Source organism: Phyllostomus discolor, chromosome 6 (genome assembly GCF_004126475.2).
Source record: "Phyllostomus discolor isolate MPI-MPIP mPhyDis1 chromosome 6, mPhyDis1.pri.v3, whole genome shotgun sequence".
NCBI classification, from domain to species: Eukaryota; Metazoa; Chordata; class Mammalia; order Chiroptera; family Phyllostomidae; genus Phyllostomus; species Phyllostomus discolor.
Window position 1 is genome coordinate 21,328,775 of NC_040908.2, and position 21,530 is coordinate 21,350,304.

The 21,530-nt window shown below is 46.5% G+C and overlaps 1 protein-coding gene across 2 annotated transcripts in view; it reads left to right on the top strand.

The window, feature by feature from the left end:
* VIT (vitrin) overlaps positions 1–21,530 on the top strand; it is a 93,877-nt gene that overhangs the window by 41,988 nt on the left and 30,359 nt on the right. Inside the window, exons 5-8 of one of the 2 annotated variants that reach the window (XM_028516159.2) lie at positions 3,124–3,257; positions 7,420–7,497; positions 12,809–13,006; positions 18,062–18,118. In XM_028516159.2, the coding sequence (XP_028371960.1) occupies positions 3,124–3,257; positions 7,420–7,497; positions 12,809–13,006; positions 18,062–18,118 (467 nt within the window). The remainder of the gene's footprint in view (positions 1–3,123; positions 3,258–7,419; positions 7,498–12,808; positions 13,007–18,061; positions 18,119–21,530) is intronic. The other variant, XM_036027853.1, reaches the window with a different exon arrangement.

A 21,530-nucleotide genomic window follows, 5' to 3' on the forward strand; every position in this document is an offset into this window, starting at 1 on the left:
AGGCAGGGGGACAGGAGGCAGGGTGTGCTTTGGACTAAGTCACTGCCTAAATGAGGAGAGGCAAAAGTGACCCCCACAGAATCCTCAAACCTCTTTCTTTTAGGCTTAGAGTCAAAACACAGGAAATGTCTATTTATTTCATATTTTTGATAATAAGGTTAATGTGTGTGTGTCAAGCACCTCACCTGTGATATCTTACTTAAACCTCACAATTGCCCTATGCAGTATGTACTATTATCTACACCTTAAGGATGAAGAGAAGTTGAGTAGCTTTTATAAAGCCACACTATCAAAATTTAGTATCAGAGCGTGGACTCAAATGCAAGCCCAGTGCCTGCGCTGCTAACCACTACCCGGCAAGGCTTTGAGATGTAGCTCCAGAGTCAGGACTTGGATAATGGATACTAGGTGAAGTTTCTGAATTATTTAGGCTTCTGGTGTCCTTTTCCTTTTCCTTATTTGTATACTAGTCATTTGATTGTTCATTTGTTTCTCTGCCAGAGAGAGGGGAGAAGAAGTAAAATTCATTCCCTTCCAAGGTTTCTAGCCAGTATCTTCTCTGAAATTTGGAGAAGCAGTAAGAAAAAACAATTAATGTGTAAAATAAGAATGAAGAATTACTAGTAAATTTTTTTGGCCACACTCCTCTTTCTCCTCCCACCCCGCACTGCACAGGGATGATGAGCTGATTTTTTAATGTTGGCATGGCTATGAAAGCTCTATCAAGGATAAGTAGTGGCCTATTAAAGAAAAGCAACACTAAATGCTGTTTCTTAACTCCAGACTATGGAATAAAAATATTTTGCATTCACTCTGAAGTCATTTTCATGCAAAAAGGAAAGAGGTATATAAATCTACACACATGCATGGGCACAAACACACAGGTGCATGCCTCCCACACATACTTGCACACGTGCATGCTCGCATCATCCCTGTACACACACATGCATGCCCATGCAGCTCCACCACATCGGCTCTCTCCAGGCTGCGATTCGGGATGGTTGGCACGGGCTTCCTCTAGCACTGCCTGGCACGTTTCCTGGCAGGACGGAGCCACATGAGTTAATACTCGTGCACAAGCATGAGCGCACACACACACACACACACACTTCCTCAATACAATGGGATATAAATCTAAAAGCAGAATAGTTTCTCTGGGGGAAAATAAAAAGCTGAAAGTTATTTTTATTTCCCCCACTAATCACAAGTAAAGGGACCACGGGGCAATTCTTTTCAATAATGAGAATTTTCTGCCTGTGCCAGTGGTATGCTGGTAAACATGGCTGATCTACCAATTTTGTGGTATAAATACTCCCGTCATGTCTGATTCCACGCTAGTGGTGTGAAATGGACCAGCTCCCACAGTCCTGAAAGCTTAACAATTGGCTTTGGAAGGCAGAGCCTACACACCACCGACAAGCCTTCCAATACAGAAGCATAAAACAGTCCTTTCCATCAGAAAATGTCCAGTCTACTTGGGAGACAAAATTAACTCAATAAATATTTAGGAAATAGCACAAGGCCAAATAAAATCTCAATTGTGAGACAGAATTCTAAGGTATTGTTAGGAAGGGGCCCAGCAAAGTCGTGTCTGAATCTCTGTGGAGAAGGTGTTAGGGACCGAGGGAGGCGGCAGTGGGAGCCAGGTCGTCCAGAGCACACAGAGCAGCTAGAACACAGAGACAGGGGAGTGAGAATCGTGGGGTCTGTCAGGGCAGCTGAGCCCAACCTGTCTACAGCTAGGGGAAGTGAGGTAAGGCTTCTAAGAGCTCCTGAAAGAAAAGAGGGCAGGATTGCAAAGACGTGAGGAGTTCGCTTCGGGAGGTACCTGTGCTTTTGAACCCTGAGAGGCAACTGTGACCAAGTGGGACAGATCCAGGATTCCAAGTCAGTTAGACCTAGGTTCAAATCCCCACCATGCACTTTAGTCGTTACAAAATCTGGAGTCACTCAACCCATCCAAGCCTGTTTCAGTGAACTGGGAATAACAGCATTCATTTCATTCCATAGCTCATAGGTTTGCTGAGGGGACCCAGGGAGATACCATGTGGGACTGATTTTAAAGCAATTCAGGGCTTTAAATGTCAAGTATTATTATTGCTTTCTTTTCTTCTGGACCATGGGGAAGTTGAGCATTGAAAGTTGTTGATTCACCATAAAGCAGGAGAGCAGGAAATGGCAAGTCTTATTCCTGAAGGGAAGGAAGGGTGTTGATAAAAACAAATCTAAGTACTTTTTTTCAGTTCCCCTGTGCCATAAATTACAGATATCCCAAAAAGCCATTTTAACCTCTGGGGCAAAGAAATGACACCGTGAACATGATAGTCAAGAACCAGAATGGAGTCTCTGCCACACACAGAAGGGAAGAGGTAGATATGTTCATTACATCACATCAAGATCTAAAACGAACAAAATCCTAGAAATTAAATACACAATTCCAGTCTTTGAGGACCTTTTTGATGAGTTTAATTTAGCTCCTTCCCTGGCCCAAAATAAAAGGAATAATTTGCTTTTAAAAACGTCATTCCTCCAAAGGATCACCGGTTCGATTCCCAGTCAGGGCACATGCCTGGGTTGCAGGCCAGGTCCCCAATGGGGGACACATGAGAGGCCACCACACACTGATGTTTCTCTCCCTCTCTTTCTCCTTCCCTTCCCCTCTCCCTAAAAAAATAAATATATAAAATCTAAAGAAAAAAGTCTTCATTAAAAAAAAAAGTCATCCCACACACACCCTGTGAAATAACTGGAGTCATTCTGCGATGTCGCTAAACCAAACTGGAAATTGTCAGGGGAGAAGTTCTACTTAAAAGAATAGTGGGAACGAGGAAACCAAGGAGAAGAAATCTGAGGCGTGGTGGCAAAGAGAAATCCCCGCCGGACCGAGCAGTCCGGTGCTGGGAGGGCAAAAAGAAGGACCTCCGAGCTGGGCGGTAGGGTGCTGGGCCGAGGCCTGGTTCTGGGCTGGGCCGCAGGTCAGCCGCGGGTCAAGGGAAACCTTTCCGTCTGCCCACTGCTTTCCCAGCTCTCAGTAACGATGGAGGCGGAGTTGAGGTTCTATCAATCAGCTCAGATACCATTTTGTCTGTTCCTCCTTCAAAGCAACGTTTTTCCCCTTCACAGCGGTGTGCTCGACAACTCCGGAGGGAGAATACTCGTTCGGAAAGTGGCTGGGCAGTCTGGCTACAAGGGGAGCTACGCCAACGGGGTGCAGTCCTCCTCGCTGCCGCGCTGGAGAGAATCCTTTGTGGTCTCAGGTATGCCCGCACCCCCGCACCCGGGGAGGTGCGGCCGCACGCGGGGTGGGGCTCGGGTTCAGCGGGCTCGCGGGACAAGGTGTGCTCTTTTCAAGGTGCTGTGAGTTTTAATTTACGGCCCACCTCATTCCATGAAAATCTGAAGCATTAGTTCTTCTGATAATTAGGATCATGAAACAATGAATTATAATTACAGTGATAAATCACTGCGAAGTCTGGAAGTTTTAAAAGGCTCCAATTACTCACTGGAAACACAACTGCAGCTATCTATCTGTAAGCCCAATCAAACTTTTTAATTAAGCGAATTTAATAACTGGGGTTTTTAACTACTCCTTTTGTTAGGCCAAATCAGTCTCATATCTAGAAACGAAAAGATACGGACGCGGGCTCTTAGGGCACTGAGCAAGAGTTTTATTTGAGGTTTGTTTTTATTTAATCATTGTTTCGCTAGTCAGTCAATTCTCACTATGTCGCTTCATTGGATCTTCTTGATAATCATCTTCACTTTTTCCCCCTTTTTCAAAGGGGGAATGTCGGTGAGCTAATAATGACTAGTGTGATTCCACAGTGAAAAGGTAACCAAGTATCTTTATGTTATTAGGAACCCCCCTTTTTACATTTGGGAATTTCCCCAACCTAACCTTTCATTTTGAAAATGTTTTAATTTACAGAAACATTCAAAGATTATTAGAGCGAATACCTATATTGCCTTCACCTAGATTCGCCAGTTATTAATGTGTTGCTACATTTGCTTTATCTACTTATCCACCTATTGTTTACTTCCATTTGTCTGAACCAAGTAAAAGTAAGCTGTAGGCATCAAGGTACTTTATCTTCAGCACACATCTTGTAAGAACAAGATCATTTAAAAAAAAACCACAATGCCAATACCATACCAAAAAAATTAACATTGATACAATATTATCTGATAAATAGTTCTCATTCAATTGTATCCAATTATGTTAAAATAGTCTTCAGAATAATTTCTTCTTCTTTGGATCCACAGTCCAATCAAAGATCATCCATGGCATTTGGTTGTCATGTCTACTTAGTGTCCTCCAATCTACAACTATCCCATCACATCACCTTTTCGGTCATGAACAACAATGACATTTTTTAAAGATTTTATCCATTTATTTTTAGAGAGGGAAGGGAGGGAGACAGAGAGAGAGAGAGGGAAACATCAATGTGCGGTTGCTGGGGGTTATGGCCTGCAACCCAGGCATGTACCCTGGCTGGGAATCGAACCTGCGACACTTTGGTTCACAGCCCGCACTCAATCCACTGAGCTACGCCAGCCAGGGCTAACAATGACATTTTTGATGCTGTCCCATAACCTGACCACAAACACTTCCGATTGTATCCTCATTATTGGATTCAGGTTAAATATCTCCTCGGCAAGGATGCTACCACACAGGCAGCATCGCAGCATGCCTGTTATGCCACATTGCAAAGACTGTATCAGGAGGCACACGATGTTACCGTGTCTGACTACTGGTGAGGCTAAATTTGATTATTTGAACATTTTACCTTATCTCTCCATGGTGACGACACCTTGTACTTAGCAAGCAGTCTTTGGGTGATACTACAAAACAGCATGAATAGCTTGTTTCCCAATGAATCACCCCGTGGTTTTGACATCTAATTGATGATGCTTGCCGTGGCAAGAATTACTTTAGTAATTGCAAAATTATAGTTGTTCTAATTCTGTCACTTATTCCACATTCATTAGCTAGTATTTTTGTATAAAGAAGAAACCTTCCCCCCTCTGCACACTTAGGGTTCAAATTAGACTGGTTTCTAAGTCAGAGAGTAGAAAGTCATCAACCACAGCACTATGAGCTTTGTCTTGGACAAAGAATTCAGAATAGGGGGGTTGTGAAAATGCTAATGTCTAGAACACAAATTTCTTGAGCCTAGAGAGAAATATAATCTCTGCATAGATATTTACCAAGTAGCTCCTGGCTAAATAAGAGTATTTTGATCTCAAGTACCTCGCCTGCAATTCAAGAATCCCAACAGAGGTTTAAAAGAAAAATTAATTAATAAAATAAAAGAAACATAAATTAAAATTAACTACCCATTTGCTGAGATTATTCCTTATAAATCTCAACTTCCACATTACCTCACTCCATGTACTGACATTTAATCGAAAACCTTTTTGCCAATAATAAACATTTGTGCTTCTGCAGCGGTGAGGAGTATCTTTCTAACGGACAAGTTAGGAGTATCTTTCTAATGGATAAGCATAATCTTCCTCAGATGGCCCAGATGCCTCCAAGACCTTTCTCTGGGTTTTTGTTTCTAATTGTCACATGCCACTGCACTCCTTTACTTAATTTGCACTGGTCTGGGAGGGGGCTGGAGGGGGGAAGGTGCCGTTTTGGTCAGCAAAGTCTTTCGAAAGTCTAGGGAGGGAGAGGTCAGAGAGGGACCTCCTAAAACTGCCCGTTTGTTTTTTGATCTACGTTTCAGAAAATGGAGCTCACGCTCCTTTCCCTTCTGAATAGACACAGAAAGAACCACAGGACTTTAGAAGGATAGGAAACAGAGACCATGTCTCTGCAGCGCTCTGTTGACAAAGCCAGGCCACAGCCAAGGGCCCTCCTTGCGTCTGAAATGACCACCGTTGCTGTCTGTTCGGATCAGGCCCTGACAAGGGCAGGGGACCTGGAGATGCCAAGCTCCGCTCCCAGGTGACGCTAATGACATGAAGTAACTCCTCTAAGCCCAAACATTTTGCCTCGTCCCCACTTTGAGTGACCTTTATGGGTAACACCAGATAATTTTGTTTGCATTTCTATGGTGATATGTAGCTCCCAAACCTTTAACTTTGTTTCCACGAGACTCCACGACCCTGTGTGGTGAGTTGGTTTACGTCAGTGTGCCTGTTTTCGGAAGGAAAAACACAGGAGTCTCAGAGGTTGAGGCAGTTAACCAATGGCAAAATAGAAACAAAAATGTATATATTTCTTAATCGCTTACATATTTTTGATTATAGTTTACATTCAATATAATTTTGTATTAGTTTCAAGTAAAACTTATAGTTTCTTGCTCCCAATCTCCTCCTGAGACCCCATTATTTTGTCTGTTTCATGACCCTGTAACCCTTTGTGTCAAAATCATGTACTAGATTCTGTTCTACCCACCCCCCGGGCTCTCCATTTAGCAACCCTCACCATCTCCTCCCTACCCCCACCTTATAAAAATATTCCCTCACACTGAGAATTATAATGTTTTCGTTATCAGATGGAAATATTGGATAATGGGTATTTGAATTTTAACAGAGATCTAAGCATTAAGATAGCCCTTCACTGAATAAATATTTACTGAGCTTCTACTACAGGTCAGACACTGCTGTGGGCCCTAGGAGGAATTCAACAGTGTGAAACAAATCATCTGCCTTTGGGAGACTCCGTTACATCCCAGAGAAACTTTCTGTTTCATGGTGAAGCATGACCTCATGGTGGGGAAGGCTGTGGGGGACAGCCTTTCGGGCAATTTTCAGTCCTGTCCAGCTCCATCCTCGCTTACCCAGCCCCTACCCTCTGACTGGTCTTGTTTCTCATGCCTCCATTATTTCCCTGATATACATTAGCATTCCCTCCCTGGCCTGGCATCTAAGCTTCCTCTCTCTGGGTGGGCAACAAATGGGTATTTTCAAGGCTGATCCACATTTACCTACTTTCAGGTGTCTGTAGTACCGTGGAACTCCCAACGGACCCCACAGGGTCCATGAAAGTGAGGGGCGGCCACTCAGGCACAGCCAGCCTGGGACCAGAGCCTTCTGGCATCTAAAGGGGAGCATGGGGGCTGTTTTTGCATCCATCTCCTGACCTAATTAAACATTCGAAGCCACGTGTATGAAAAACTAAGCTTCCACGTCCCATCTTCATGGGCAAAATCACATTTGCTAATGCTAACTCTGAGTCATGGAGATTTTATTGCTTCTTTGTGAATACTAATAAAGCACAGGCTACCCCAGAAAACAAAATGCTATTTGACTTTTGTGTTATAATCAACAATTCAACATGGGGTAGACGGACTGATCTCACTGAACTCAAGAAAGATCAGTCAGGAGGAGGGACTCGGCTTCTCAGAACAGAGCCATCTAAAACCTCTAACCCTAGAAATAAAATCTTTTCTTTTTCTCTTTTTGCAGAAGGTAAACCCCAAAAGGGCGTAACCTATCCATCGACTCTTACATATTCATCAGCTAAAAGCCCAGCGGCCAAAGCAGGCAAGTGTTCACGAGTGATTTCATCTAAGTCTTCTGAGTTCATACACACGCATTTATTGTGTTTTAGGAGACAGTGTAGAAATTAACATCTAAACCAGTCAAGGCCCACTGACTGCAGGAATATTTTAAGCAGTGCCAGAGGAGGGGCCCAGATATCAATGGGATCTGATGGCTGGGACTGAGGGGCAAGGCTTTATTTTTAGTTTTCTGGTTTTTGCAATTCCAAGATTGTCTCTGTATTTGTGTCATTTTCATTCAGATTTCAAGACCGTTGCCTTGGATGTTACTGTATTGTTACTTTAGAGATAACATTCTGTTTGGAAATATTCCCTGGCAGCCGAAAAGCAAAAGGCTGTCTTCACTTAGGTATGAAATGAAGGGAAGCAAGGAGAATGATGTGGTTTATGAGATAACAGCACGCAGCTCATCTGCATAACCCGGGCCACAGACACACCGTCTCTGAGGCCGTGCCGGCCTAGCATCATGTAAACCACAAAGGCCGTGTGGGCACAGGTAGACCTCAGGCCAAAAAAATACCTTTTTCTAGGCTTCTCCGTTAAAGCGGGAAGAGGGCTATGCAGTGTTGTGTCTCTGGGAGTACTTTGATTTCCCACACAAAGGGAAGCTGTGAGCTGCGTTATAATGAGATTTGGTATTCCTTCCAGAAATGTGATGGGCTAACTGATTTGGTGCATGCACTTCAGGAGAACTTGGTTTAAGGATAGCAAGAGAAGCCAGCATTTATTGAACACTTGCTGTGTGCCAGACACTGTTCCAAGAGCTGATTATTGCATTTAATGACCCCAGCAACACCATGGGCATGTACTATTCTTAGCCCTAATTTTCAGTTTGAGGAAAACACAGCACAGAGAAGTTTAGTAACTTGTCCTTTGTCACACAGCTAGTAAGTAACAGAGCTTAGAATCAAACCCAGACAGTCTGGCTCCAGAAACCTCTCTCTATACCATCAATCTGTATTTTTTATGCTAATTAGAGTGGATATAAAGAGTCCTGATTTGAGAAGCCTTGGCATTCAAGTAGAAAATGTTTTTAATCTTCCCCCTAGTTACTTCTCCAGCTGTATCTTCAATGATGTCTTAATTGTTCTGGTAATGTAGACTTGTTTGGGTTGAAGTGCAAGGTACAGCTGTTCCCCACCCCTACCCCCAAGCTCGCAGCAAATGATGGTGGCTCGGGACCATTCCTGAGATGCCTCCTTCCCTCTTGGTGTGGGCACAGAGAATGGGAATAGGTGACAGAGATGCCCTAAGTGGCCCATTGATGGAGGGAGAGTGTCTTGGCCTTTCTGTTGTCTCCTCTAAGGCAGCAGTTCTCAGGGGTTTCTGAGCATGCGATATGTGTGGGTATATCTGGAGCCAGGGGTCCGTGTTCAGATGCATCCTGGTCTCCTCTTGTTGGACCAGAGATCCACATCCTACCTCTTTCGCTGAGTTAGCTGTCTGTTCCTTAGCTCAGCAGCCTCTGGGCAGCCCCTTTGCACAGAGCCATGGGAATGGCTGGGGCGCTCTTCTTCCCCTCAGGGGTTAGAGGAGAGCAAGAATGGGGTGAGGTGTCCTTTGTCTTCACATCTCACTTCACCTTTGACCTTCTGAGCCCTGCACCCCTCCCCACTTCAGAAAAAATCTCTATGTTCAGAAATCTCTATGTTCAAGTAAGCCCCCCAACTTTAGGGATCATGTGTCAAGCACCCCCTATTTTTACATAAGAGGAAGAGAATACTTCCAGACTCCAAAAATACTCCCCCAAACCTTTTCAGCAAGTTCTCTTTCTGCCCTGCACCAGGTGGGCCCTTGGGCGCTGTGGCTCAGAAAGATGAGGGGGGAAGAGAGGCCTGTCCCCCCTCCCTGCAGGCCCCCGTGGGCTTAGTGAGCAAGTCCCTTGAAGCCCCTTTCCTTGGCTTTTGGGGAAAACAAGGCATGGAGGAAAGGAGGAAAGATTCCTTCACTATGAACACTGCTGTCCCTGAACAGTGGCTACTAACCCCTCCTCTTCTTCTGGCCCTTTCCTTCTGCTGACTGGCCCTGGTCAGGTGGGGTCGGTGATCATGCGGGTTCTACTCAAATGGCCCTACCTGTGGGAAGTCCGGAGGCACCTCTCCTCATTTAGAACATGGTTCTGGCACCTTCCGGCTTCAGCCTGGAGCCGTAGACAGAATCTAGACAACAGGGAGAGTCCGGACAACCACCTGCCACTGCAGCCATCGATGATGGATGGGGTTTTTCCTCTGTGCCAAACGCTTGTACTTCACAGTGACCCTGAGGCAGAGTGCCAGTGGCACCCCACTTTCAGATAAGGAAGCAGACCCTCCAATATGTTGAATCCCTTGCCGTATGAAGGGCACCACTCCAACTGACCCACACAACATTCAAATGCTGATCACATCCCCTCAATGGTGGTAAAGTGTAGGGAGAGACATTATAGCCAAATAGCAGTTTCAACTATAAAATCCATTTGGTTTCTACATTCTCCACATCAGAGACCATTTCCCAAACTTCTCTCTCTACCCCACGCCCCAAGGCCCAGCTCACCGCCATCCACCCCCAGCAAGCACTTGTTCCATGTGCCTGCGTCACTGACGCCCAAGAGGAGTGTGGGGACGCCAGGCAGGCTTTCTTGCACATAAATTTCAAATGAGCAAAAGCCATAGTTAGAACACCAGGTCAAGTATTGCCAGTGATGTCACTTATTCCTCCACCAAACCATCTCAACCTTCAATGGCAGTCTCCCTGGGCATTAACTATCCTATTATGAGATCATGTGTAGTTGTCATAGTGGGAAACATTAAGTGCATTCATTTCTGTATTTATTCATTTATTCAATAACCAGATATTGAGTGCCTTCTGTGTACCAGGCACTGAGCTAAACTACAAGAATTCCAACAAAAAAGGGATCCTTGGGATCTTGCTCAGCTTCCAAATACAGGGCCATCTCTTTAAAGGGATAGTCCCACCACGGGGTACATTTCATCAACTCAAAGAACTCCAGTGAGAACTGTAAAAAAGGATGGCCCCTGTGTGGCTGCTCTTTCTTAGGCGATAAATTCCTACAGAAAGTGGGGGAAAGCAGGAGAGTTGGAGCTGCGGGCCAGCAGCGTCCAGGTCTCAGCACGCCCCTATAAAATACTTCCTAATCGCTCCAAGAATGTGCGTTAACAGGTAGATCAGGTTAGGATGACCCCACAAAGCATAACCGCCTTCTTCCGTGGGGAATTCTCTCACTCAAACAATAGAAAGTATCTTGATTTGCCCTGGGCAGCTTCTGCTGAGGACAGACATTCCTGAAATGTAAATGCTATTCGCCCAGACAGCAAGAGGCAGCAAGCGACCCTAGTCAGCCAGCTGTTAATTGGCTAGAGCCTCAAGCTACCCTGAGCTAAATAAAAACAGGCAAGTGTTTGATTGATAATCTGCAAGTATAGTGTCCTGTCAGCTTATTTATATATTTCTCTCCAAATTAATAAATATATCCCATTTCATAAAATATGTAAGTGATCCTATTAAGTGGCTTTTCCCTATATAAATGAGGTAGGTTGAACCTGGGGCTTCATCTCTCTAAAGAGGCATTAATATTGGTAGCATTTACCAGAGGCTAAAACAGAAGGGTACTGGAGAGAAATTAGAAACTTCCCCAAGACTTGTTATGAAAGCTCAATTCCTTTAAATTAATGGAAATGTCATAAATCATAGGTTCAGCTTCGCCCAAGGATGGCATGAGGACTGGCCAGACCCCTGAGGCCGCTGCCAGCTCTTTAGCAGTTTATCTGGCACAGTCCACAGGCCAATTTAGAGGTGGAACAGGGTACATGAGGGATCTGCGTCCTGCCTTGACAGGCCAATGCCTACAGGAGCATCCCCATAGCAGGGGGCTGTTTGCCGACCTGCTCTCCCAAGTCAATGCTTTGACTGCTGCAGAAGATGACAGTGTCAGGGAGAGGGAATGAACAGGTGCTGGTGCTGGACAGTGGATCTCAGCTCCCCACCTACACGTTTCTCTGCAAAGTTGGTCCAGGGCCACGGTAGACACGGTTTTCCCAGCATGCTGAACAGTGTGCAAGGGGAAGCTAGACGGTTCCCACCACGGTGCAGCACCTCCTTGTCTCGGGGGCTATCCTCTAGGCCTACTGACCTGTGTACCAAAAACACACCCACCCTGAGCCGAGTTAAGGCTGGAGCTGGGATGCTGTGGTAGGCTGAAATGTAGCCCCCCTCACCCTAAAACATCCATGTCATAATTCCTGGAACCTGTGAATGTTACCTTTGCAAAAATGGCCACTGCCAGTGTGATTGAGTTAGGGATCTTGAGAGGGGGAGGTGGTCCTGAATTCTCTGGGGGGGGGACCCTAAATGCCATCACATGTGTCCTTGTAACACGTGATAAGCTTTAACACACACACAGAGGGGGTCAGCGGAAGATGGAACAGAGAGAAACTTGAGGACTCTTGGCCTTTAAGATTGGAGTAGTGTGGCCACAAGCCACGGCATGCCAGCAGCCACCAGAAACTGGAACAGGCAGGAAATGGACTCTACCCAAGAGCCTCCCAAGGCAGCTCGGTCCCGCGCCTCCAGACCTGTCAGAGGACGCACTTCTGTTCTAAGCCACCAGGTCTGTGGTAATTTTTTACAGGGGCCTAGGAAACGAATTCAGATGCTCAGATATAGAAGCTGGCAGAATGCCCCTCCACAGGGTCCCGCAGGCATTTGTGAGGGGCCTATTGCCCTCCCATGACTGGGGTGCTCTTCGTTTGTGGGACCATTTTGTATCTCCTTCTGGCCCAAACCCATGGTTCTAAAGACAGTCCCCAGTGCCCAGTGGGTAGCCACTTGTCCCCTTGCCCTAAACCTTCAGAGATACTCTCAGGGCACCCAGAGTAGTAACAAACTGAGACTCATTTAAAATTGTGAATACACTAAAAATCTAGAATGCATTCTTTAAAAGTAAGTCATAGTGAAAGCCAAGAGTACCTTCTATCCGTAGGCTAATGCTAATTAAAACACCAAAAAGGTATTATGTTCATGACCCATTGCTTTCAGCATCTGGAAAATTAATTTAGTGATCAATCATGTTGCTGCCTTGTCTACATTTTTTGAGGCTTGAACTGTCGCTTAAGCGCTTTATTGTTATTTAATCTTTGGTTTGTGTATCGGTTTATTGCACCATCTAGATTGTGCATCCCTGCAGGGCAGGTGGGCTTTGTTCCTAAGCTAGTGTTCAATAAACAATTATCTTATTTCTGTCCTGAAGAGCCTCCTGGCTGTTTGATAGGCCCCAGAGTAATTTCATTTTCTTACAGGTGAGACCACAACAGCCTATCAGAAGCCATCATCAGTTCCAGGGACAACCGCACAGCCAGTCACCCTGACGCAGGCACCGAGGACCACCCCAGTGGAAGGCACCCCCACCACCTTGCCAAAGCCATCCCCGTCTGTGGACTCTACTGCCACCAGCAGCCCCAGACCACAGCCCGCAGGCCACAGGAGTCAGGAGCCGGGTCAGTAGGTAGACTGTTTCCACATGCAAGGAAGTGGGAGACTGGTTTCTAGATGAGCCCCTCTGTCTGAATGCCTGTGTGTGGTGACCTTCTCCCACCTTTAGAACTGGGTATCTGGGGATGCCTGAGACCTGGGCCGGGGGTATGTGGTTGAGTTCTCCCAATTTAAGGGGCAAACCTGAGTCCAGTAATAATAGTTTAGGATCAAGCTAAGAGCTAAGCAAACCATGTAGAAGGGACTTAAAATAGATTCAATAATAGGACCTTTGTTATACTTTTGAAGGTGGAATATCGCATGAAACTTTCCCATTACAAAATCCCCATTTCTCCCAATGCTCAGTTGAAGGGATAAGAGGTTTCTATGTAAATAGTCTTGAGTTCTGTTTTGTTTTAAGAGACAAATGATAGACCCCTGGAAGTTTTCAAAATTAGAAACAAACAAAACCAAAAGAATCCCTTTAGAAAAAGCCAGATAGCCAAAACTTTTCTTCCTTTTCTGATTACTTTTTGTCTGACTACTCGTATCCATTTCCTAAGTCATGTTTTAGGTTTTGCCAAAGTCCAGTTTATGGAATTAGTCTCAGTATGACCTCCAACAGAACCTTAGGAGCTCCTCGATAACCCGGTCTTCAGTTTCTGTGTAGCCATCCTGGGCTAACCAGTGCCTCCCTCACTTCTGAAGGTCTTCTGGCCAGGGGGTGGAACATCCCACCGCTGAAGTGCCACTGTTGTCTCAGCAATTTGCTCTAAATATCTCCCACCTGGTGCCACCATTTCCTTCAAGGAAGAAGTGCTCAGAACTTGATCTCTTCAGCCTCACCTCCATCTTCCAGATGTTACGGCCACACAGCAATGGCCCTTCCCCCCCTGTGTCAGAGCCTCGCTGGTTCTCACTCCATCTTCTCATTTAACAAATACGAACAGCACCCTCAAGGTGTTACCCACTTTCCTAACCGTCTTACAAATATTAGCCTATTAAATCCTCAGAACAACCCTCTCAAGTAGATACATTACTTTCAATTTGACTGATCCGCTGTGTCGACGAGGAAACCAAAGAGGGGGATGGTAAGGAAGCTAGCCCCAAATCCCACAGCCAGGCAATGGCTGGGATTTGAACCCCAACAGCCTGGCCTTCCTGTGACTCCCCTTGCAGGAGGCATCCCTGCCATAAACCAACACCTAGGCACTGATGTAGTGTCACAGATACACGCTCTGACCCACCTCAACATGCAGGGGGTGGGTGGCAAGATTAGAGGGTATTAGACACTGTCAACTCCCACCACGATTAAGAATAAATAATGGAACATTATTTATGGATTTTCTGTGTGCCAGGCAACCTGCATGCATTATTTTATCTAATCTTCCCAACAAGCCTATGAAATAGAGATGATTATTATTCCATTCAATGAACAACTCATGGAAGAAGCGATGATATAAAGTCCCCAAATGAAAACACCATAAAAATAATTGCTGAAATACAGTAGACACTCCCCCGCCATCCTGTTCTTGTTGCACTCAGGCTGATACAAACACAGGCACCCTATGCCTGGCAGCAAGAGAGAAAACACTTAGGAAGCACGCCGGGGGTCAGGGGTCCCACAGGCAGACATGTTCCTTTCTCTTAGTTTTAGGCTCTGGACTTCAGGGCCCTCCATTCGTTCAAAGATTTTTGAGTAGCTGAGTAAGTTTTTGTTTGCTCCTTCCTGGTGTCTCCTTAGAGGACACCAATTTTTGCATAACACATATAATTATAATTAAACATGTGGTGTGTTTGCCTGGCTACACTGGAAGCTTGGAAATCCTGCTACGAGTTGGGCCTGTGCTTATGGAAAACCTCAGACAACTTGAAGTAGTGGCTCCCAACCTGGCAAAGCTTCATTATTCCTGGCCTGAGAACAGGAGCCTTGGACGGCAGCCTCCCCGCCTGTCAGCGTTCCTTCTTCATCCTCGTCCAGCGCCCACGCCCCCGCTGCCCCACAGACTGCTGGACCCGTACTCCGGGAGCAAGCATCCATGCAGCGTGCCCTGGAATTGCTAAGGAAGGAGCCAGACCCAGGAGGGTGTGGGGAGGAAGAGAGGACTTTTAGCAACTTGTATTGCCTATGCAAAGGACTTTCTTCAGGACAGAAGAAAAGTGAAAATTGATGTGTGAAGCCCTACATCTTTTTATCATAACAACTTTATTGAGATACTTTTCACATTCCATACAATTCACCCGTTGAAAGTGTACAATTCAGTGGCATTTAGCATGTTCATGAAGTTATGCAAGCATTACTACAATCAATTTTAGAACACCTGATCACCCAAATAAACCCTAGACCCCATCGCATCACTCACTAGGTCACCCTAACCTCTCCCTGCTCCAGCCCTAGGTCACCACCAGTCTGCCTTCATGAATGCCCTCCTTAACCTGTGGCTATAGGTGTTTGTTGTAATATTCTACACCAACTATACTAAATAATATTCAGTTTACAAATAACTCCTTTGTGTCTTCAAATGGGCTGGAAATATTCTGCCAGTTATAAGAGAATAACTCTACTGCTGATGGCAAGGCAGTTGCTGTTATTATATTTATCAAGGGTGGTTTTCCCTCTTATTTTGACTGTAGTCAGAAGATTTGAGAAGTGACTTGGATAAGGGTGTTCTAATTCACTTATTTATTCAACATATATGTATTGAGTGTCTACTATGTGTCAGGCACTGTTCTAGGATCTTGGGCTACTTGGGTGAACACTCCCCAGCAAGACCCTGCAGCAGATCACTTTGGCCTAAGACACCCGAGAAGTGTGCAGCTGGGATAGGAGCAGCCTACATTCGGGGTCCATGATTGCCTTTGCTCTACAACAAGGTACAGAGCTGCCTCTCAGACAGGACAGAGGAACTGGGAGGGATTCCAGTAGAAAGGAGAAAGTGTGTGGCAGGAAAAGACAGGAGAAGAGGACTGAGGTAGGTGAAAGCACTCCAAGGAAGCCAGGGCTGGACCAAGGCTGCAGAGTCCCCTAACTGATCCACGAATGTGCAAACTTAACAAGATATTGAGAAAAAAGCCCAAGGCTGGGGGTAAGGAATCCAAGAGCCAGAGTGACAGAGACCTCCTTTCCCAGGCAGGAGTGAGACTGTTCTTCAGGGCAAGGCGCTATTGGCACCCACAGGAGCCAGGAGGCCACAGAGCTGCATCCCAGGGCCCCAGGTGGTGGGAAGAGAGGGGGCAGAGGGCAGCCTAGAGAACCATATCTGTACACATGCTGAGGAAAGAGCTCTGGAAAAGATGGAAAAGATGGCCTACCTACAGAGTCAGCTGAATTTACCACAGGTCTACAAGGTAGAGTGGCTATTCCCAGCATTGTTTCCCTGGTCAGGTTCATTTTAAGAAGCTCCATTGTTGCCTCATCTGATAGAACAAATTAAATGCCTCCACCAGGAAGGGTAGACCAGGGAGGGAAGCAGAGCGCCACCTAGTGTCAAGGCACGGTGATGGCTCTGATCATTCACCTTTCCACTGCACCCTCTGTCAAAGAGCAGCTGGAAAGAAGGAAGTGGTGAAACCTGGGGCAGGAAGGGGACCAGCATCTGTAACTGCCCGTTCCTTCCTCATGCAATTTCCCTTTCCACCAACACTTATCTCATCTCTGAAAGTTTAATTTCCTTAAGGTGTCTGGGGAAGGTTTTTCTTACAATCCAGTCTTACAAATAGGAAGACAAACATTCCAAAAGAAAAATGGGTGAAGGTCATGACCAGGCAAGCCAGAGTTTAAGAACTATAAACGGCCAATAAATGTTACAGGAAATGGTCGACCTCACCAACAATAAGATAACTGCAAATGAAGCAATATGTCATTTTTCACCAAATTCACAGTGGAAATTGATAATTCACAGTTATGGCAGAGGGTGGAAAAATGACCCAGGATTTGCGCTCACAAAAAACATATTCTAAGGGAATTGCCAGCCACGGGTGAAAAGAAGCCGGGACACAAATGGTGTCCATAACAGAAAATTAAATGGAAAAGAGTTCATTGTCCACCATCGGAGCAGTCAAAGAAGTCATTATGCAGCTATTAAAATTGTGATGACGACACACACTTGCTGACAGGAGAAGACCGGCCTGCGACACATCGTGAGTTCAAAGAAGTGGGCTACAGAGGGGCACGGGCACCAGTGTCTTATTTGTCACTGTGTGCTGTGCATGAGAACACTGCGTACAAGACGGGATATGATGCCATATACCAAACTGGACACCAGTATAGACTGTGTACACTGCAGGTGATGGCTCACTCTCCTTAGCACGTATGTTTACGGTGAGCACGTGTCATCTTTATAATTAGACTAAAGCTATTTTGAGTTGTGTCTAAGCAGTTGGAACAAAGGCAAAGGGAATGGAAAATTGATGGCAGGTAGATTTGGTTGCAAGAGAAGCTGATGGTTTTCCATGACCTCTTATCTTTTCCACTCCATGAAATTTGGTTCTTTCCCTCAGCTGGTTTTTACATGATCCTCTTTCCCCCAAAGGGATTTTGCATCTCTCTGTACAGAATCTCCCATCTCCTTTCTCCTTTTTAAAACCTTGCTTCAGAGACATTGCCCAATAAATAATGAATGCTGAAGCATATTTCATTCTCTCACAGAGTAATTAAGGATAACCCATTGTGTACCTTTAAAAATGACTGAACGCTAATGCTATTTGCCTCAGTGCCATGTTAACACCGTTTAAGCAAATTGCTAACTGTTAAGTGACATTTGTATTGAAGGATTACTTTAACCTCCCCAGGAGTGGCACGGTCAAGGAGAATTATTGTAAGAATGATGAAGTATAAAGAAATACAGCTTTTGTAAAGGATGCGAAATACATGGGTTATTATTACCTGGAGTTTTCATTTAGTGTTTTGAGTTAAATTCTGTTCTTTCCATTTCAATGCCTCCTCCGGGTAAGGTTCAGACTGCCCAAGGACAAGCTTTACCTTGGTTCTGGCCTTGGTAATGTCTTCTAGGTTAGAGCATGTAAAGAATGAGAACAGTGAAAGTAAAATTCATGCTCTGACTGGTCAAATGTCATTACAGATCTCGGGTCCACCATCACCTACCCAAGCAGCAAAAACAGCCCCTGTGCCAACCCAGGTAAGAACCTGAACTCACCTTTCTAGCTACTGATGAAAGCTGAGCTTGTTTACACAAGTTCTGTCTTTACAAATCCTTGCCATTTGACTTAAATTTGGACAGAGAGCATTAAGCCAGAATGCCAACAAATGACATGGCTCAAGGGCCCAACTTGTAAGGAAACTTGTAAGAAAAGTAAGGAAGCCTTACCATAAGTAAAGCTTTCACTCTTCGCCATTCCCGGGAGGCAATTCTGGGGGACTGTGATAGAAATTCCTAAGGATTCGGTAACTAGGTTCTTAGAAACCTGAAAAGGGATACTCTCTGGGGCTTATACTTCAGGAACTAGGGTAAAAGAAAGAGACATTTTCATCATTTCCCAGGAAGGAGCAAAGCTACGTTTCCCCGGGTCCTTCTATGACACGGGGAATAAAATACATTCTCCTCCAGGATTTCGCCTGTGAATCGTGAGACTCCCTGGCTCCCCTCTGCTCACTTCTGTGCACATCCCTGCAAGGTTCGTCCTCAGCACTGGGAATGCAAGGGGATGAAGCAAGTTCTTTTGATGTAGTTGAAGCCTGCGGCAATTAGAGGGGGAAATCGAGTTTGCTTAGAGGCTTTCTGCTAACTCTGAGCCCCGAGCACAGAGACTTGATAGAAGTACAAAACTCCCTTTGCAGCCGCGGGGCATTAGGATAGGGGCTGGACCTCCAAGGAAAAGAGACTATTGTTTCTTTTGCTAGGGGATACCTGCCTGTCCTCCACATGTTAAAAGATTCCTAGAAACTGTAGGTTCTCTTTTGCTTTGATGCCAGATTGGAGCAGGGGCTCCATGGGGTCCTCGGACAGGGCTAGCAGCTTCTACGAGCTTCACGATTGCACCTTTGCTAATGTACCTGCTGTCATTCTGGACAAAGGGCTTAAGAATCAGATCACCGGGCAGGGCAAGGACTCCAAGGCCATTTTAGGCCTTAATAGGCCCAGGGGACTGCTCAGGCAGCCAAGCATGGGGCACTCCTTCCTCCCGTCCCCTTGGCCAGGATCTCAGCCTCCTCTGCAACCCCCCAAAGTGAGGGCCAACCACAGAGAGCTCAGCAGACTTCCAAGGAAAAATGTGAACTAAGGCATTTTCATCAGGGGGCAAAATAAGGGAAAGGAAGCAGGCTTCTGGCTGCACGCAGATCAGCTGACCCTGGGCAATCCCCTCAGGTATCCAAGCACAGGATTCTCCAGGAGCTGCTTGCTATTCAGGGACCTGCCAGAGCAGGGTCAGCCTGGCGAGGCTGCCCGCTGCTCACCATCCCCACTCCGCTTCATTTGCAATCACCTTCCTCCCCACACACTGCTGGCCTCAAGTCCAGGCCACCCGAGTTTGCGGGCAGGCCAAGTTGTTTTAACCTCTAGAAAATGTCTCTTGGCTTTGTCTGTTCTGTGTGTTAAAGAGATACCCAAAGAGATGTGTGCCAGTCCAGATACCCAACGGCTCCCACTGGCTTGGGTTTGGGCAGCCTGTGCCCTCACCTTGCCCATCCCAGAACAAAGCACAAACACCCAGACACACCACTCGGATCAGACACGGCTCGGGGAATGGTTGGCAACAAGACACAGTACCTATCTCCAGGTCCTACTTCTCACTGCCCAGCGACCCGAGATTGCTTTCAGCATGTGCCCACATTCTCTCCTCTTAACTGCTGGCTCTCTACCGTTGAATAAGTCTCTCTCTTTTCTTCTCCCTTCTCTTCATGCTCCCAGCTCCTTTTTTTACCCCCTACCCACCCACCGTTGCTCCCTCCACCATCCTTACTGCAACTTTGCTTCCCTGTTGCTTCCCTGCAACCTCAGACCTTTCCACAAAGTCCCAGAAAGCCCTTGACTTGAAGCCTCTCCTAATCCAGACGCCCCACCCCCCACTAGGTCCTGCAGGTGGAGGGAAGCCCCTCTTGCACACTGTGAATAAAGGTAGCCCACTCTGCCGGACCCTGCCCTCCCAGCAGACCTCTGGGCCGGGACAGCAGCCACCTGTGCTAGGGTGGCTGCTCCTGCCGTTTTCCTGGGAGGAAGTAGGAGTGGTGTGCTCCCAAAGACTTCAGTTACAACTAGGTGAACTTTTCCCCAGAACCACCCTTTTGCCGTCTGGCTTCATGGTACCCTGAGCTCTGTTTGATCAATAAGCTTCACTGGCCTGTTGACTTTGCTGCTGTGACAGCTCCTGCCCAGGACCTCCAACTGTCCTCAGCGTTCCCATGGCCACGGCTCCCACACAGCAGCACCTGCTCTCTGTGTGCTTCCTGGTTCACTGCAGCAAGAGGAAGTTCACAGGAAGTGTGCAGCCCTCGGGGCAGGAAGCCAGGACCCACAAGGGGAAGTGTGGAGACTCTCCCAGATGCCTCTCAGATGCCACCCCCTCCTAAAACTGCACCCCAGGGGAGCCACTGGGGAGAAACCAGAGAGCGGAAGGGCCACCTGTGCTTTTGTTCCGTCAACCTACAGGCCATGTGTTGCAGCTCCCACTTGGGTGCCTCGCTGGTGGCTTCCAGATGGGCTGGGAACGGAAGGGGCTGTAACCAGTGCAAAAACATCACCAGGGTCTTAGAGCGGGGTGGTTCCGGGCCCTCCCATTACAGGTGGTGTGCCAGGGAGTGAGCTCTTCGGCGGCCTAACCGAGTACCCAGAGACACTGCAGCAACACTGACTGGTCATGGATGATAAACAGATAGTGGTTAAGTGCAGGCTCGGGACCTGCCTGCTGGGCTTGCAGTTCAGTCCGCTACTCCCTGGGCAGCAGTCTCCTCATCTGTGAAATGGCGTCATCGCTGTACCTGACTCCACGGGCCCTCGTGACCTAACCTTGTCACGTGCGTGGTCAGTGCCGGACACTAAGTACGCTCCTGGTAACAGTAAATGTTAATGGTTTCTGCATTTTTACCCTGGAAATCATTCAGAACCAATACTGGTCTTAGACACTGACTGCCTCTATGATGTGGCCAAGCAAGGGTTGTTACAAAATCAATTCCCTATTTTTGTAGGAGTGCCTCCCACTGTTCAAAGTGAGTTTTAAAACATATTTCCCACCAGGGGAGGCGGGGCAGGACAAGTCTGCAGCTTCAGCTTCAACAAGAGAAGACTCAGGATCGGAGAGGGCAGGCGAATCCCGCAGGTCCCCAGCTAGTGTCTGGTAGACACAGGGCAGGTCTTCCCACTTCTCTTTTCCACACCACCCTCGTGCCCCAATGAAAGACTACAGATTTACTTCCTTCTCATTGCAACCGAGTCCAAAAATACCAAGTCTCAGCTGTCCAAATATTTTTCAGCCCTTGGCTTTTGGATAAAAGTGATTTGGGTCGAGCTTGTCCCAAGTAAGTGGAAGTGCCACCAAATAGGACCAGCTCCGAGCACAAGAGCAAGAGGTTTGGAATCCCTGATGCTGGGGAGC